The 19,277-nt window shown below is 41.4% G+C and overlaps 1 protein-coding gene across 3 annotated transcripts in view; it reads right to left on the bottom strand.

The window, feature by feature from the left end:
* Positions 1 to 258: 258 nt before the first annotated feature.
* The window catches only part of LOC116938657 (TGF-beta receptor type-1-like), a 55,095-nt gene continuing 36,076 nt past the window's right edge, over positions 259 to 19,277 (bottom strand). For 2 of the 3 annotated variants that reach the window (XM_032946078.2, XM_032946080.2), the window contains exons 3-9: positions 15,784 to 16,059; positions 14,449 to 14,679; positions 13,675 to 13,842; positions 12,272 to 12,428; positions 7,349 to 7,473; positions 5,587 to 5,720; positions 259 to 4,779 (exon numbers count right to left, since the gene is read on the bottom strand). In XM_032946078.2, coding sequence (XP_032801969.1) covers positions 4,654 to 4,779; positions 5,587 to 5,720; positions 7,349 to 7,473; positions 12,272 to 12,428; positions 13,675 to 13,842; positions 14,449 to 14,679; positions 15,784 to 16,059 — 1,217 coding nt within the window. In that variant the 3' untranslated portion in view covers positions 259 to 4,653. The remainder of the gene's footprint in view (positions 4,780 to 5,586; positions 5,721 to 7,348; positions 7,474 to 12,271; positions 12,429 to 13,674; positions 13,843 to 14,448; positions 14,680 to 15,783; positions 16,060 to 19,277) is intronic. The other variant, XM_032946079.2, reaches the window with a different exon arrangement.

The raw sequence follows: 19,277 nt of genomic DNA, 5'->3' as shown, positions 1-19,277 counted from the left end.
GAGGCTGTACCTCCCTAGGGTATTGGGTGAGGGGACCGTATATCCCTCTGTGTGTGTTAAGGACTGTATGAGGAAAAAATACAATAAACAGAGTGTGCCTCCTAAGAAGTCTGCTCGTCTTTACAACACTACATACGTATAACCAGAGAGAATGCAAAGCACAGTCCCAGAAAAAGCAAGGTGGTTCATATATGGACACTTGTCAGTGGTCAAAACAAACCTATAACCCATGAAAAAGTCACCAAAACAAGCATACGGTACATTTTTTTTACTTCTAAATTTATTGAGTACTGTAATCATTTACAAAGTTGATGAGATACTTTTGAAACGGTGCTTGTAACCTCCACAATAGTCAACACTGAGGTACTACTAACTAACGAGGGGAGGTATCGAGATATTTTATTTACAAAATAAAACATGAACAAGACAAAACAATGCTTATTTTACGGAACTACGCTCACTGTACACTGAACATCAAGGACAAAATATGGCTTACATATGGGGCCAGCCAAAGTGAAGGCATCTGTTTTTACAGTAGTGATTTGCTGAAAAAGGAGCGTGTGTGCCTCACTTGAGCCGCAAATTGCAATTTTATTTTCTTAAAGTGACAGCACTTGTCAATAAAGACTCGTTTTCTACCGTCTGCATAGTACCAAATGCCTGATTCATTTTTTTTGCAAGACAACGACGAAATGAATGGTTAGATTTATACAGTATATATTACGTCCATGCAAGACTACAAAAAATGGCTTTTTTAGTCAATCGCAACTTTATAATTAGATGTATATTTTGTTAAGTATGGTATATATGTATGTATACACAGTGTGCAGTAACCCTTCACTTTTAATATCAGATTGGCTGGTACTGGGAAACAGGTAAATACAATCAGCGTTTTTTTTACTGTCAGGTGAGGATAAGCCACTTCAGGGCTATTAATGCCAAAGACGAAAATGCATCTGAGTTATTCACACTAAGGTTTGAATATTAAAAGGTTTGACTCAATGAATGACTGTCATCTAGCAAGAAATTATAAATACCGTCACATTGAAGGTATATACTAGTTAGAATTGTAACGAGAGTATGTTCTCATTTAAAGCTTTCGTGACTGCAGGGATTAATATTATTGGTTCTTTTGGTAAAGTCGAAACGTCGTGAGAATTTTATTGTTTTATATATATTTTAATTATTCTTTTATTGTTTCCCTTCTACGTGACTTTACTGAAAGAACCAAGAATATAGAGTATGTTCTTTGTAATTGTTTAGGAACAATACTAACAGAATGAGACATTTCATATGCAACCCCTTGGAAAGCATAGCACAAGTATTGGCCAAGATCAAAGTTTTTTTTCTACAACAAATTACTTTGCTTTACACTGACCAATTTCGGTAAATTTGTGATACAAAAAAGTTACACTTTGGAAAATTCCCAATTTGTTAAACTCAAGCATATGAATGAATATGCAACTTTGCTGACATTACAGGAAAGGAACTGTTCCAATAAACGTTTGTGAACACAGCTACACTGAATTGATCTTACGAAGTGAATAACTATGGTATGCTTACTCTGCATGAACACATTTCCCCCCACATCGTTTTAAGCGAACTTATCCATTGGAGAAGAAACACCACCTGGGAAGGTATGGACAAAAATATGTGACAGACCTGGCACCATTAAAATGAGTCTCCGTTTCCACTTTGCGTGGCACGATGGGATAACCACATGCTATGGCGGGGTACACTTGCGTGCCACAAATCAAAGACAATTTTCCTCTTCAAAACTCTACGGTGACTATCCCTGCGTCAGAGATATGAAGTCAACCGGCAAAACAAGCTAACACCTCCTCGCTGGTATCAGACGGCAACACTAGTGTGTTGCGAGCATTGCCATTTGGGGGAAGGCGAAAAGGCTGATGCTCAAAACTGTTGCTCGCACGTCATGCTCACAGCCACTACAGTGTGCCAACTGAGGCTCTCTTCAACCACAAAAAGGGCAGCATAGGCTTGTGCCGAAGGCCGCGGAGGGACAGGCATCCACGATATCTTCTGGCCAAACTCTGTTCGGCAGAACCAAGAGACTAACCCCTGCCCCTGCTTCCCCCCTCGTGGTTCTTCCAGAAACGGCAGGAAACCACTGTCTGGTTAAGTGGAATGTCCAACACTCATCGAGGGGCTGCCATTTCTCTCTCGGGAGCTGGACCAGTACAGACTGAAACTGGGAGGTCTGTTGGACTGGTTCTACCTCCAGTCATCATGAGAAGTGGAAGGTCCTCAACTCGGGCAGCATTATCTTTTCATCGGCTGTGTAATGCTGTGTGGAAGCTGGCTGGTGTATCGCTCCATACAAAGCTCCAGGTCTTCTCGGCCACAGTTATACCACTGTCTTCTCTGTGCTTACGAAACTTGTGACTCCGTCAAAGGAACGTGGACCTCACAGATCCTTGACAGACCCTTAAAAGATCTGGACACAGTCTCATTAGTATGCACCTCTCGTAAGCGAGGTTCCATTGGTTGGCTCATCTAGCCCACATGCCCAGCCACCGAATGCCCAAATAGTTTCTGTTTGGCCGGATAGGGGGAGATACATGGGCACAGCAAGGGATTGAGAAGAGGTGGGCTGATATGGTGCAGCAGGATGTGGAGTAGATTGGGCTTGACAATGAATGGTATTAGCAGTGTCAAGATCAGCATGTGGAGTTGGTGGCAGTCTCCGTCCAGCAAAAACGGGAAATGAGAGGAGTGCCTGGTATGCTAATACACGGCAAGTAGGCATGTTGTCTGTCCCATGACCTCCTGCATGCAAGTCTTCGACACTTTACGTGGCCTCAAAGTGCATCTCACCCCCACAAGCACTATGGTTATGTCACTGCCACATAGGGACGAATGACTGCTGTTCATGTTGTTGATGTGAAGTTATGATGCACTCCACTATTAAATGCGTATCTATCTATCTGACAAAGTTTCCAAGCAAATGTTGTTTTACTTTGTGTAAAAAAAAATGTCATGCTGTTATCCAATTGTCCTAAATACAGACTAGCCAGGCATAGGAATAGATAATGTCCATAACTGGCTCAGGGCTGTCAAAGAAGATGAGTGACCAGATTTGACTTTTCAAAGTGAACATTACATAAGACTGCTTAATGCCACTGAATGACAAGTTTTACAAAATGCCGCATTCCCTCTTCATGTCTCAAAAAACAGCATAGCAGCATCACGCAGTACCTATGATGTCTGCCAGCTTGAGTTAATAAAGTGTCTTAAACTAGAAAAAGGTGGAATTAAAGAAGACAAAATGTGAACGCTGATGTGACGATTTTATAATCTGGAGAAAACCTATAGCAGCTATTTCACAGTAAGGGGGGGTTGAGGTTTACAAAGGTATTGTCTACCACTATTGATGTACCCACGAAGTTTAAAATGCATGAATGGGTAAAGAACAATCAGCTATTCGGTGTTCTTGCAGCAGTTACGTAACTGAACACATTCAGTTTTGTATATTATGAAAATGTATTTTTCTGTTTTGTTACAGATGTGATATTTTAAATTAATTTATTTGTGTAATAAACGTTAAACATTTTTCTATCAAACACTATAAATACTATTTACAGCATAATGTATATATTTTTTTTCAAAGGCAACCTCCTTTACTCTTCAACACTGGGAGGCAAACTTACATGTCAATCTATTGGCGTGAAGTGGCTGATACTACTTTAAGCAGATAAAGTGACATTTAATATCCAATGACTGAAAGACGGCTTGACAAACAATGTGACAGTTGACAAAACAAGCTACTTTTATATAGTACAATGTTTTTTCATGGCCTTCGTATGCCGAGCAGCAATACAAGGTCTTCTAAAAACCCTCAATTACAAGGGGACTTAAAAATGTCAACACAATACACTCACAAATGCAGGCCCACTTATGGCCTCGCTCACATTCCACAGGTCCTAGAGAAAAAAACCAACCAAAAACTACATATTTAATTTGCAATGACTAATATAAGCAACCCATTTGACCTTCATTTTCTTATCTTCTTTGCATGGGTGCATAGTTGAAGCAGACCATATAGTTCTTGAAAGACCTCGATGGCTGTGTAACAATTGGCTATTTTTCAAGGAAAATTTGATCTTTACTCCACTCACAAATGCACACTACTTGATAAATCAGTTTTGAATGCCGTGGACAAAATGTACACTTTGCTTGCTTTTTTTGCCAGAGTGCGATCGGTCACTTTGACGCAACACTCACTTTGGATACAAGAAATGCCCCACAGTGGTTTGATACCACTAAGCTTTAGCTAAGACGCCTATTAATGGTCAATGAAAACTGCATGTCAGAGGTGGTGGATGTTCCCATGTTCAAGAGCAGAGTTCAAGAACTCCGCAGGTTGAATGTCACGAGGTAGAATGAAACCTGTATGCATGAATGACCAGATTATGGCACTGAAGCAATCTATGTCGGTCCTTAAAAAGGCATGCGTCGGCACGGCACACCGCTTGCAACAAGGCGAGTCGTGGGCGGGGCGGTTGGGCAGGGCAGCGTGGTTGCGGTGACGATCGCGAGGCAGAGAGTGCCCAGTCAAACAGAGTCTTCTTCCACACCGGCTTGCGGCTATTGTTGCGTGTTGCCGCCGGTCTGCTAAGGGGCCTGACTCTTTCACACCTTGATGTCCTCTTGCTGGCTCAGCTGCGAGAGGGTCTTCTTGATGCGCAGCGCCGTGAGACGAGCCGCCCCGTTTGCATACCAGCACTCGCGCATTATCTTGGCCATCACACGGAGGGCCTGTAAATGTGCCAAGAGCACCACCGGAAATTATTAACACTGTCACACTGAACACCACCGGGTAATGGCAACCAAATGAGATGGCCATGTTTTTTTTTTATTACGCATATAACGTTACTCCAAATCTAAATTTCTATAGCGAAAGGTGACAATAATGATGACTGCATGCAATTGAAGGGGCCCAAAATAGGTTGTACGCCTAAATCTTGACTTAAAGCTTTCATGACTGCAGGAATTAATATCCTTGGGTCTTTCGGTTAAGTCACGTAGATAGGTGCAAAGAAAATAACAAAAAATAACAAAAAACTACGACGTTTCGATCGCAACGCAAGCGATCGTCGTCAGGAGAAAGAAGCGGGAAAGCTGTTGTCTTCAGGGAAAAAAAAAAAGACGACAGCTCTCCCGCTTTTCTCTCCTGATGACGATTGCTTACGTTGCGATTGAAACGTCGTAGTTTTTTGTTATTTTCTTTGAATCTACATACGTGACTTTACCGAAAGACCCAAGAATAAGGTTGTATGCCTACTAAATAAGTTTGCAATATTACTGCAAAAGATATCTAGTAAAAGTAAGATACATTTTACATAATTAACTTTATTTGTGACTATTGGGAAGTAAAAGGCACATTCATCTTTAGAAAGGCTATATAAATTAAAATACAGTGTAGATAACCATGGGGGAATACTATCCGTTGAATGTGCGTAAGAAATTCAGGCTTAGGTAATAAAATACAACTGGGAGCATGCGGATGAGGTGGAAGCGGCGCCTGCATACACAGCAGTAGTGGTGGCAAGCCAGCATACGTACCTCACAGCTCTGCCAGCGGTTAGGGATGTTTGGTCTCTGCTTCTGCTCGCACACCACCCGGCGCATCTCCTCGATAGATGGGTCGGAAGGCACCATGTCGTAGTAGGGCAGCTGGTAGTCTTCATGAATCCCTGCTGTACGCAGCAACGCATGTGAGAATTAAAACAAACCGCTCTTTCTTTCATCTCCACAACGATGTATCCATAGATCAATGATCAATCAACCTTTTCCCATTCTGAGACATCTACAAGTTGCAAGTTGGGTCCCGTTCACTACTGAATCTCGGAACGCGCAAATGGTGAGCATTCATTTATATTTAGAGGCACAGCGCCACTGTTTTTAAAGACAATGTTCTCACACCTGCGCGGTGTGAGAACATTATCACACGCCCTCCCGCATGGCCTTTTACTTACGATTCCGTTCCCGATGACGTACGTGTATGTCATTGGGATTGTAAGAAAAACTGATGACATACACGTATGTCATCGGAACGGGAAAGGGTTAAGCTCACAACACATGCTTCGAACTGAGAATCGGAGTTCTTCAAGGTGGCCCGGTAGACTGGTGGTCACAAGGCTGAGTTAGCACTGCTTAGATCCTCAGCTTGATCATAGGCAACCATCCACAATAAAAGTGAAATCTCAAGTGTAGTTAATTGATAGTATCAGTCTAATCATTAGGGACTGCTTAAAAAAAATCATCATTTTCATTTTTTTATTTGGTTCAACTCCAGCTCTGGAAATTAAAATATCTGTTCGACTGTCATGTGACAAAAAATGGTGGGTGGAAAATGCAGCACCACTAGTGTGGATAAGTCTAAATCTTTTCCCCCCTCCTTCTCACTGCTCCTTCTATTCCCTTACTTAAGTTTTTCTTCCCTCAACTTTGCCATGCCCATGTAAAAGTGCATACACCTCACTCACGGTCCCACGCTAACATGGGGCAGCGAGTCCGATCTCCCCCTTCCTTTAAACCTAGGAGCATAGAGTTTGGGACCTATGTCCGCAGAGTTTCAATAACCCCCTCCCTGTGTCACGGTGTGTGCTCGGTACCGGGCTCTTATTGAAATACAATATAAAACAATATAATACAATATAAAACAATTTAAAACAATATAATACAATATAAATAATATAAAATAAAAATAGGGAGGCATGAACCCCCCCCCACCACAGAATCACCACTGACTGTAAAATGTATTAAACAAAGCACCTACGTTTGTGTACATTGTTTTAATAGCCGATTATTGCATTTATAGCAGCCATACGATTTTTTACTAAACTCAATCCACAACTGGGTTTAAGTATATCCAAAGCTATACATGTATTATTGTAATTATTTGAATTTGTTAAAGTTAGACATATAGTCATAATAGTTGACATTTTAGCTGTGGCAGGGCATCCATTAAGGCATCATGTGAAAGTTTATTAGCAATGTCACAGGCTAGGAGATTAATGTATTATACATTCAAAAATTATATTGAGCTACGGATGTGGAGCTTATACTCTCCCACAATGTTGCATACTGTCAGTTCAGGCAATTTCCTCACACTTATTTGTGACAAGGCAGTTGAATCTGCTTTGCCATCTGCCACGTTGCTAATTTATGCAAATGATGTCTGCCACAAGGACAGTGGCAACGGGAGCTGTGTGTCCGATGTAAGTGTGCATTATGCAGGGGTTGTACACAATGCAGCAAATGGAAATATTTATAAGCACATCTGCAATGTGTGCCAGTGTTTAATGTAACATGAACAACGTACCTCCGACAGCACATCTCCGAGCTATTTCCCAGAATACTAGCCCCAGAGCGTAGATATCAGCACGCTTGAATGAGTCAAAGTGCTTCATGTTGATCGTGTCATCAAGAACCTCTGGTGCCATGTATCTAATGAAAGAAATCAAGACATTTATCAAATTAAACATCATGTTGTTCCATGCTTCATTTACTTTTCTACGTGTGCATTGATTCATTTTCTTGTATACACAGCATTCTTATTCTACCGCTGACTTATGTATGCTTTTAGTAATGAGCAAGTTATAAAAGACATATGAACCAGATCCTCATTTAATAAATCATAGCATGTATAAGTCTTAACATTGTTGGCATCATCCCTAAGAGATGTGACCTACAACATGCATTGCTTGCAATCAAAGGGCCGACAAAATGAGTGCACGTATTTTTGGATTCCCTTGGGAAAGAATTTGAGCCGCTACAGGGCACCCATAAATGTCCAACTTAGATGGACCAGACTCCAGGCTCCAAGCCAAAAAATGACGAAAACACAATATATTCAAGGCATGTACCCTTGCAGTTCAATGGTCTTTCAGTATACTGATGTAATTTATAACATGTTTCCTCAAGAGATAACACCAAGGCAAGGTTTTCCATCAACCTTAGTATGCACAGCACCATTAGTACTTTGCTAGGTTGCACTGCACACTAATTATCCATGTGTGTCTACTCGACATTCACCTGTCTTGCTTGACTACAACAATGCTTTTTAAAATGTGCAGAATATTTGAATGACATTGCCAAGTTCATAATTAGAGTGAAAGCTAGCGGGAAGAATACAGTTGTTTGATAGCCTTTACACAAAATACATTGCTACAAGCACCCATACAAGTAGAAAAAATGAGATGGTTGGGTTTTCAAACCAGTACTTGTTGATTGTTTTATATGCTTTCCCCAAGGTTGACTACTCATTTCCTTACTATGAAGCCAAATTTAATGCGTCTCTGCGTTGTACAAAAAAAGACAGAACTAAATTTTACTTGTTTCAGTTATGGCTAAATAAACACCCCAACATATGCAGCTCTTTTGTCAATTCTGGATGAGGGCATCTTCCTCCGTGCTGCCACTGCAGTGTGGGTTACTGGACGACACTAAACCAAGTCCGTGAACATGAGACGTGGGATCACAGAGGTATGGTAGAACAATGGACGTTATATAACTGCGCTCTGCCACCAACATTGTGGGTCCACAGCCACCCATAACAAACCATTGTGCAAGGGGGTCACTCATTCGAGCACTATCCAGGCGTAAGCCTGCTTATCTTCGAGATCAAGCGCATTCCGCACATTCAAGGTGTTTGGGTTATGCCCCCCTCCATCACCTTCATAAAAAATATATTACATTTATTTTTACAGCTGCTTAAGAACCAAAAACAAAATCTACCTCTGCATTCAAAGTAAATGATGACCAGTATATTTCATGGGGACAAAAGAAATCATCAAAATGTAACGTTTTGTAAGCACTCTTGAACAATTCTGCACATTGGCAGTCGATTACAAATTTAAGGCCATTTTCAACTAGGTAAATTACGTGTAAGTTGAACTTCTTTCGCACCATGCGTAGCCAACCATGCTAATCGGCGGTGCAGGGGAAGGACAACAAACTAAACACAAAAAGCATAACCTCTCTAAGGCGTCATCACTTTGATGTGCTTAACTAAAATTAAACTAAACTTTGTATTTTATCAGGTAAGGCCCACTGAGCTATACAGCTCTTTTTCAAAAGCGATCTGGCCACAAATGATCACTCAACGAAGTGGCTTATCATATGGAAATTTATAGCAGCTAAATACTCTAAAAGCACGTTTCTAAATGTGGAGAGAAAAACCGGAGGACCCAGAGAAAAATCCACGCTACCATGGGGAGAACAAGCAAACTCCAAATATACAAAATCAGAATATTTATTTATAATGGAGGAATCTGATGACCTATGAAGCTATTTTTCACAGATGTCCAGTATACAATAGGCGTCAGGGTCGGGATCGAACCCACAACCTCCTGCAGCATACCAGGTGAGGTAGTTAATATCTCGCCACCGTGGCGCCTGCGGGTGCTACTGCTGCCAAGGAGAAAAAACAACAACATTCCATTTGTTTTCTTTCGCTTTGCACCAGGGGCTTAGTTTGTCGCAGCACAACAAGCCTGGCTGAATAGCGACATAGCTAAGCAGTGCAAGAGGAACCTCAAGCTTGAACCCAGTTGGTGCACACAAGCTTAAAAATCGTGCGGTGGAAGTGCACTGTTAAATATTGGTCCTGGAAGTAGTCCAGGTAAATTGACACGGTGTGTCCATAATACAGATAGCATACGACACTGGCACAGTAGTCTTCAGCCCTGGGCCAGAGGTGGCATTCACTGGGCTAATGTTGACCCATTGCAGCATGTTAAGCAGGGAGTAGTATGGAAATCCAGCACAATAACCCATCACTGTCTTCAGATCTGGATGATGTGAACACTTACCATGTTTATTGTCATCTTAAACGTGACTGCGAAACACTTTCATTATTGCCAAATGAGGATTTTAAATTACATGTGTACAACAAAAGGTAACTGCCTCGGAATAACACACATTCATAAAACCAAGAGATACTTATAATAAATAATGGCTACATGTATACCTGAGTTCTGCCAAATGCTTCGCAGCTAAACCTTACATAATCTCCAGTCTGCGTTGACAACATGCTTGGCATACATTTTCTTTCGTCAGCAGTGCACTCGCTACACTACCTGAGGTAGAATATAATGGCTACAGGCGATTGTAGGAGTCAGTAAGTAAAATTGAGAGATATGACAACTCAACATTAAAAGTATATTATGACACTAGACAAAGTTGACATACGAACACGACAGACGAATATTTTAGTTAAAATTCGACATGATCACGGGGACAGCATGCAAACTCCAAATATACAGGCGTCAGGGTCAGGATCGAACAAACAACCTTCTGCATACCAAGCGAGGGAGTGAACATCTCGTCACTGCGGCGAGATGTCACCAACAAAACCGGTGGTGCTGTTGAAGCAGTAAATATTTGGCACATTTGATTCAGATGACACTGTTATTAATTGGCTGTGTTAGGTGGAGTAGGGTTAGCGACATACATGAATCCAAAATAACCCAAATATTAATCAATTTTTCGTTCAGAAAACCATTTGAATTATATTTTAAAATTAAGTAATGTGTTAACCCTTTAATTATTCACTTATGTTCTAAAATACTACAAATGGTAAAAATCCTTGAACGGTTTATATTTATTAGTCATTCATAAAAAAATATACAGCAGAGATTGTATGCGAAAGCTCTGTACTACAGTGTTAAAGCCGTGTGGAAACTGGCACCATTTCATACATCACAGGATTAAAAGTGATAACAAGTTGGGAATAAAGATTAACACATGCTTTACGAGCTGCAATATTGTAGCATTTGAAGGGCCTGTGCCAAAATGTGACCACAGCAATACTGCTAAGTGCTTCTTTTATAGCATAACTCTATTGGCTTGTAAACTAACAACCAAAGTGTTATGATCACTTGCCAAATGTACCCACGAAAAAATTGATCATCATAGCATATGTACCTAGGACAATTATCAATTACTGAAGGTGAATTGAGCTCGATATGTTGAAATAAAGATGTTGGCAAGACCAGGTTGGAGTACTTTTGGAAAACTGAATTTGTGAATGAAAAGCAACGTGGAAATGTGACTACAGAATAACAATGCAAAACGGAGGTACGGGGAAGGACAACGAAATACAAAAAGCAAGATGAGACTATGCCGACATGGGAATGCCTTCAGCCAGCAGTCGATAGATCAATGCTGAGGGTGATGATTATGACTAGTATTATCAGACCTTGGTCAGATATATTCCAGTGTTTATATCTCACAGCAAAGGCTGCCATGGTAAGCACTGCGGGAGTCACAAAGGCATGCCCTGTAACGTAATGGTCAAATCCACACAGCATCTCATCAATCATGCCTTGTCAGCCAAGAACATCCAGGTCAGCAAAAGTCACTGCTGATTACAGAAATAACTATACAACTTCTAGATCTGCTTAAAAGCCTGCCAAAGACCACTTGGCATCACAATGCATAAAAAGGTAATGCCCATGCAAAATTGGTATTGTGTAGAGTACGAGATCAATACTTTCATCTGTTATTTCCCCATGACTGTGAAGATTAAAGTTAATATTGTAGGAAAATTATTATCTGTTTATAAAAGCTTCGTGAACAAGAAATATGTCTGGTCATTGTACGTTATGGATCTTGGCCCTTAAACTACCACAAGACAACGTAGGCTCTAGATCCAGCGTAACAGTACCCAGCACAGAAAGGCAATGGCCTACTCTTTGTGAATGACTAAAATCATTATACAGAACCCTTATACATGGGGTTATCCATATATTTGCTCCACTTGTCCATGGGGAAACAAATCGATTGTTATGTATAATTCAAATGATACATTTTCAGTTAATTTCCAAATGTGGACCCTAATGCCAGCACACTGTAAAGAAAACGGTGCATAGTATTATTATGCTTGTTACACCGGCAATGATGATCAGGGAAGCCGCTGGATTACAACCGTGAACCTCTGCAACAAGCGGCGAACAGGCCACGTCACCGCCCTAGATTTTGCCAATGAATTCTTATTCACATAAAACATCATGGATAATAGGAAGCTGTTCTTCAGTAGAAAGGAAAAAAATACAGAAACACAGAGACCAGTACAGTTGATAATCGGAGGTTTATATATATTTTGTTATTTTGTTGTTTCTCTTCAACGTGACTTTACCGAAAAAACTAAGAATAGGAGTTCTACCGTTATGTACAGAGTTAACAGTGTAAGGATCACTGTGCGACGCGCTGTATGAGAGGGATGCAGCTACCACATGCTGACCTCTTGGTGCCCACGCGGTTGTTGGGTGCGATGTCGATGGTGTCGGTGGCCGAGTCGTGCCGCACGGCGAGACCCAGGTCTGCGATGGCGCACATGCCGTTTTTCTTCACCAGGATGTTCTTTGACTTGAGGTCTCGGTGGGCGATGGCCGGTTTACCTGCGAGTTGGTGACCGGGTCAAACCATGGGTGGAGTGCAATGGGCAGAAAGAATGCACATTAATGAGTCTTCTTGTTCAAGAACAAAATATATAGTGCACAAGATCAATGGCAATCAAACCAATATTTGTATTCTCAGAGCCAGAATTTACCCAAATTAATTTTACAATTTTACGTGAGTGTTTTTGTGTGCCCTGGTAATCAGACTTAGACCAACAACACGCTGCATTTGAGAAACCAGTTTAAGTACAGGATTTGAACAAAATATCTCAACGGTGCCAGCTCAGCGCTCTAACCTCTGTGCCACTGAGCCACCTCACTGATAAAAATAATAAAATATTCCATCGAGGAAGATCCCTTAACCAAGCCAAAAATCTCTATTTTTATAACGATTAAATGGGTACCGCAGATTTAATTCAGGGCTACATTCCTCTTGCTGGCTGCTACAGCTGGTTAAACAGTCAATGAAGGCATCATGGATTTAAGCAAAAGCCACTTATACCACACTGGTACAGATTACCTTCTCTTCATCACACCAAGAAATGCAACATATACACCTGTTACAGTGATACTTCACTAATTTAATAACTCTTCCTTTTATCAACACATGTTTTACATTTATCGCACAATGGGGACCTTTGTGTGTTGGCATGAAGGGATATGCATCCCTTGGCAAGACCATTACCATCTGAGCATCCTCCACACTGAGAATTTGTTGTGATTTTCCTGTGGAATACGATGGCCTGAGGTTCCATTGGCTAACACTACTCTATGCATTCCAGCTGGACGTAGGAACACAAGGCTGCCAATATGGTTGTGTTCCTATAAAACAGAATTCTCTCAGCTGAATGCGATTGAATGTAAAGAGGTCACAATGCATTTGTTACATGGGGTATGCTTCATGACAAACCCTTGTGCACAATTAAAGAGACAACCATATTGGTGCTTGCACTAATTAAATTACCTTATGGTGGGCCTTGTACATTTTTTACGTGACTTGCTTTCGAAAACAGAATTTCCGTGCATTTTGGGGAGGGGGGGAAGGAAGGAAATCATATTCCATGAATTGGGAGCTCTTCAATTAAGAAAAAAATATTCTATACGACACTTAACTTTGTTAAAACAACTTTTATATAAGGTTTTAACGTAATAGTCCTTGCGATTGTATAATTGGCTTTTTAATTTTAGCTATGTACGTGTAAGGGGCAGCAATGTAGGCACACACGTGTCATGTTTGTTTGTTTACCCTGTGTGCCAACAATCTCCATGTGCAGGTGAGCAAGACCACTGGCAGTGGAGAGGGCTAGCTTAAGCATCCCTTCCACAGGCACTGTGAAACGATTCAGGTAGTCGAAGAGCGAGCCATGCTCGTGGTAGTCGGAGACTAGCCACAACTGTGTCCAAGTCCCATTGTCTGTAAACACATGAAAAATCATCAACAGTGGCCCAACAAGTTCAAAAAAGTAAGTGTCTACGTAGCAGGATAGTCTAGCAGCCACCACCAAACCCACCACATCGAGTCAACAGCTATATTCCATCAGCCGTGTGGACATTTATACAGAGTGGAGGTTATCACCAAAATTATTAATTACTTGATGTTTTTATATAAAATGTTACACATATCTATAGAAATTTCTATCCAATAACAGCCAGATAGAGTTATAATAAATGAGAATGGTGATCCCAACATCTATTGCCTGTGTTGCAAAGGCATGAATGCGAACAATGTAGCAGGAGTTGAAAAATTAGGCTTGCATGATATAACTACACCATATAGTGCCAATAATGTCGCCGAGTGACCACACATGTATTTGCTACAGTCATGGTCACTGGCCCCCATCACAAGAATGAACAATTTTTACCACTTGCTCAAAGCCGACATGTTATATTGAGAAAGGGAAAGACTCGCACTCGCCTTTGATAATTCTGTTAACACTCTAAAATGTTTTTACTTACGAAAATAGGCTTGTTGCAAAGTGCAGTAAAATGCTGGCAGGATGTGTTTCTAAAAAAAAAAAACCTTTATTGTCGGCAGCGATGAAGCCCAGGATGTTTTCGTGGCGCAGCATGACTGTCTGGTAGATCTCGGCCTCGCGGAACCAGGACCGCTCCTCGCGTGACGAGAAGATCTTGACAGCGACGTCCTCGCCACGCCACTTGCCACGCCACACCTCGCCGAAGCGACCCTTGCCGATGCTCTCCTGCAGCACGATGGTCCTTGCGATGGTGCGCTGCACCAGCAGAGGTAGACCTGTCTCGACACGCATTGACACGCCTCCATTAACCTTCATTGTGATGGACCGCCTGGTGATTTGTTAAGAGGGTGGTACACTGTTCATCGGCAGGTCTGCGTGTGTTGCAGGTGAAGTGTGGGTACTCTTAACTCTTCCAAAATATCTGGCCACCGTGGAAGAGTAACCCATACATGGTATGCCATTATTTCAATTAACCTTGAATATTATTTCATCCATAAAATGCATGGCCTTAAATTAGCCACTTGGTTTAAGATTTTTTTTCTGTTAAATGTTTATTTGAAATATTTTTTCATAACAAAAGTCTATTTTTTATGTAAGTAAATTTTAGGTGGAGCATCACACCTCATTATTCTGTTACCTTTCTGTGAATTTTAGGTTTTGTTCTCACACTTCGGCCATGAATTTACAAAAACATTACCATGCCACAAACTTTAAATCATGGATCATGAACTGGGGCACAGGCGTTCTATCCCAAGTGCCATGCCAAATGTACTGCGTTATTGTTCTGTTTTCACCATGTGTCTCTCTCTCCCCCTTAATCTTTCTTCCATGATTTAAAAAAACACCCATCCTCTCCTGACCAGCATCTCTTATAACAATCAGCTGTCCCCGTATCTTAAAAAGTCACTCAAAAGCCTCATAAATGTACCATGCTAAACATTCAAGCAACACAAAGCTACTGCTAAAAAACATGTATTTGGCTGGAGTCTGGAAAGTCTATTAGACATAACATCTTGGCATCATCTTGTGATAATAACAATATTAATGTATTTATCATGCTTAATTGCAATTAATTATACACGTGCAAAACCTGATTATGCCAACAATTCTCAAAGCATGAAAAAAAGAAACACAATAGGACAACTTTTTTTTTCTGAATAACTAATATAGATCAGGAGCCAGATTTATTTGTTAACTAAAATAGTTTTTTCTAATTTTTTTGTTAAAACCTCCCATGTCTCCACCACCAATATGGCCAAATCGGTAAGGTGATACATTTCAGCCGTTTAGTCAACATGTGAATCTCGCCAGCTGCTAGATGGATTTAGATTTACACAAGCTGTTTGCCATGAGCGTCCTCACGTCCAACAAAAGCATACCTGATCCAGATCCTGAAGTGGTTAGGTCATAGAGGTCTTTAAGAGTTGTGCCCTCAGTGATGTAGCGGTGGTGGTGGTGGTGATGCAGGTGCCCAATGTCCTGCTCCTCATCCGAGTCTGGCACGGGCAGGTGCCGGCATGCTGCCCGGTTGTGGCATAAGCAGAGCACCACGGTGAACAGCACGCAGAGGAAGCAGATGGGGGCGGCGATGGCCACGGCCAGCTCCACCGAGCTCCACGAGCTCAGTCGGTCCAGACCCACCAGCGGCGTTGGGTCTGTGCACATAAGCAACGCCCGGACAGTGAGTGAGAAAGCCAGCAAGCCACTAGCACACAATGCAGCATGCGCCAAGCAATGGGTTCTATACTGCATCTGAGAAGTAATGGTCACCAACTGGGGTGAACAATGGTAACGTACTAAAGGATCATTATAACTGTATATCATTATCAAAGCAAACATGTGCAAAAGACACTCTCTTCAGCAAACTTTCTAAGTGTACAATTTCCATGAAATAATTGTCTTATCTTCTTGGTTCTTTCGGTAAAGTCACGTAGAATGGAAATAAAATAATACAAATAAAACAAAATTAAAATAAATGTTAGTTTATAAAAATAAAACAAAATAAAATAAATTTTATTTTATTGTTTTATTTTTATTATTTTATTTCCATTCTACGTGACTTTACCGAAAGAACCAAGAAAATGAATCCCTGCAGTCACGAAAGTTTTAAATCGAAATAAATGTCTTAGTTTGGTTAATTTTCTTTTGCAGAATAGTCTCTGCTGCTCCAGGGGACTATGTTTTAATACTAGCATCGCTCATGGTACAGGCCTTTAGGCAGCTCTATCCCTTTATATCAGCGGCAGTGGCATGTCAAAATTCCTGCTTCAATGCTCCTAGCTGCGGATATCCATCAGCGGTGCTACGTGTGCATTGCGGCGCCAGGCTCTGCCCCATTGCGGAAAAGAGGACGAGGCATCTACCGGCACTGCTGGCACCAGGGCCCTTGATCTCCTCAATCGGGGTGGGTGAGACCCCTGCCTCTCCATCCCCAGCGCTGTCTGGTTACCCTTCGTGGGTCCCCGTTTAAACCGCGAACGTGGGGGGGGGGGTCGTCGGCCATGTCGAGTCTTTTTATGGTGGCAAGTGAGCGCTGCATGTTGATACATTCTGTTTTAAGCTCCAGCTACTGGTATCGGATGGGAATGTTTAATTGCCAACAAATTATTGTAGACGAACAAGTGACATGTCATGGTAGATGGGCGATAATGGCAATGGAATGGCAGTAAGAGGGTAGATTTTGTCCAATGTGATGACCACAATTCATGTGTGTAGGAGTCGGGATGACTTGTGGAGTCTCAGTACTATGAGGCATGTCAACAATGTGCGGATGCCTTCATCCAGCAGGGGATATAAGATGGTTGATTATGAGGACATCGTTGCCAAAGCTTACTGACGGAGGAAAAGTGATGTAGCTTTTTGACATTTAGCATTATTACAATTACAGGCCCATAAAGTACGTATGCCTCTTGAACGTCTTTCGCACTGTACGTAGCCAACTGTGCTAATCAGATGTGCGGAGGAAAGACAAGTCAAAGGTGTGGGAGGGGGGGACAGTAATTCAGTCATTTTCCCATTGAAGCTGTTTCCTGAGGATCAAGACAAACGTGTATGAAACCACCCATACACATGCAACTACTGTGGATTAAATGTACATCTAAATACAGTATGGATTATTAGACCTCGGTAACATCATCAGCTGGCTTTACCCAGACCTGAGAAACAACATGTTTGTGAAAGCACATGTCTGTTAAACGTGTTCCATCTAGTAGTAACAACAGTTGTTTTGTGTTGATATGACATACAATGCCATGCTATTAAAAAATGCACTTCAACAAATCCACGACTTGAAGACTCAAATAATAAAGCTACCACTTAAAAAAAAATGTGGTACAATTTTCAAAACTGGATTTGTTATTAAATTGAAATTCCCCCAATCCAATTATAAAATAAAGATGAGCTGGAAATACAAGAGGGCCAAGGCCTTTAGGCATTTGGAAATGATCAAACAACCACCTGTTTTGCATGACATTTGAACCCATACTGCTGTGTAAATTGTTACTATGGTGAATGTTTTTTTTCTCCTCCCCAAGGTCAATGACATATGAAGATGAATATCAGCAATCCTTCTAGAGCAAGCTATGTTGCCTGAAGAACTGTAGTAACAATAATAATCTCAAACCACACACCGTGGTTGTCAACCTATTAAAAAATGTAAAGCCGAGTCACAATTATTAATCTGCTGCTGAAGCTTTGCTTGTCAATGGAATAGCTCCTCCGAAGAGAATGCCTTTCTTATCAATTGTATTTCAGTGTCACAAACCAAATCAATTTGTTTCCGCTCCACAGGATGTGGGTTAGCACCAGTCGCGGGAATATTTCGTTGTGAATTTAGGGCAAAAGTCTAAAGCCTGCTTGATTAAAAACACCGCTTACAAAAGGTGACAAAAGGGCCATCATATTCAGATTCCATGAACAATATAACTATGAATTCCTCAAAAATACACGCACAAGGCGTTCCTTGTAAACAAGCAATTGCACGCATCCACACATCTAAAGAGCTATTGTGACACTGCTTAGAGACGTTTTATACAAGAGGCTTCTACATTACTTAGTACCAAAATGTGAGCCATGAAGCAGTCTACAAAATCACCGTCGAAATGCTGTAGTAGACTTGGCATTATATGTACCATCACCGTGTTTCTACACTGTTTGGTACGTAAGGGGACGTCCATAAATGACGTCACGCACCTGGGGGGGGGGGTCAGATTTTTGTGACGATATGTGACGGGGGGGGGGGGGGGTGAGAAATGTGACGTCACATCAAAATGCGCAACTTTAAATATATAGAATTGTTATAACAATGTTATAACAATACTATACTAATTGTTATAACAATACTAATTGTTATACCACTCCTACAACATCAGAGTGCAGCGCCACATTAAATACGCACTACAATGGCAATAGTTTAAAGCGATTTCAAGCATGTTTTATTTTCAAAATGGAAATATGGTTTGGGGGGGGGGGGGCAGAGCTTTGTGACGTCATATTTGACGCCGTGTGACGAGGGGGGGGGGGAGTCAAAAATCGTCCAAAATCGCGTGACGTCATTTATGGACGGCCCCTAACGACCAGCAGGCGGAGTAGTATACGGGCACACACGTGATGCAGCAGGGGTCGCCCTCCGGATCGTGAGACAAGGCCACGCGGCGCACGTCGATGGTGCACTTACCAGTAATTGTGTATTGCTTGCGGCTTCATGACTCTCTGTGCCTTCGTGTCACTGACAAGAGTCATGCCTGCTAAACCCTGACCGTGTTCTCCCCTTGTAGTGCCTCAGCATGTTTTGCAACCGATTTAAAATAAATATGGGGGGTGCAAGGGGCGGGTGAATGGAAATAAGTAATATATATTTAAAAAAAAACTTTTT

Source organism: Petromyzon marinus, chromosome 4, assembly GCF_048934315.1.
Source record: "Petromyzon marinus isolate PM22_M1 ecotype Great Lakes invasive population chromosome 4, UKy_Petmar_22M1.pri1.0, whole genome shotgun sequence".
NCBI lineage: Eukaryota > Metazoa > Chordata > Hyperoartia > Petromyzontiformes > Petromyzontidae > Petromyzon > Petromyzon marinus.
Note: the sequence above shows the minus strand (reverse complement) of the source record. Positions and strands in the feature narration are given on the sequence as shown.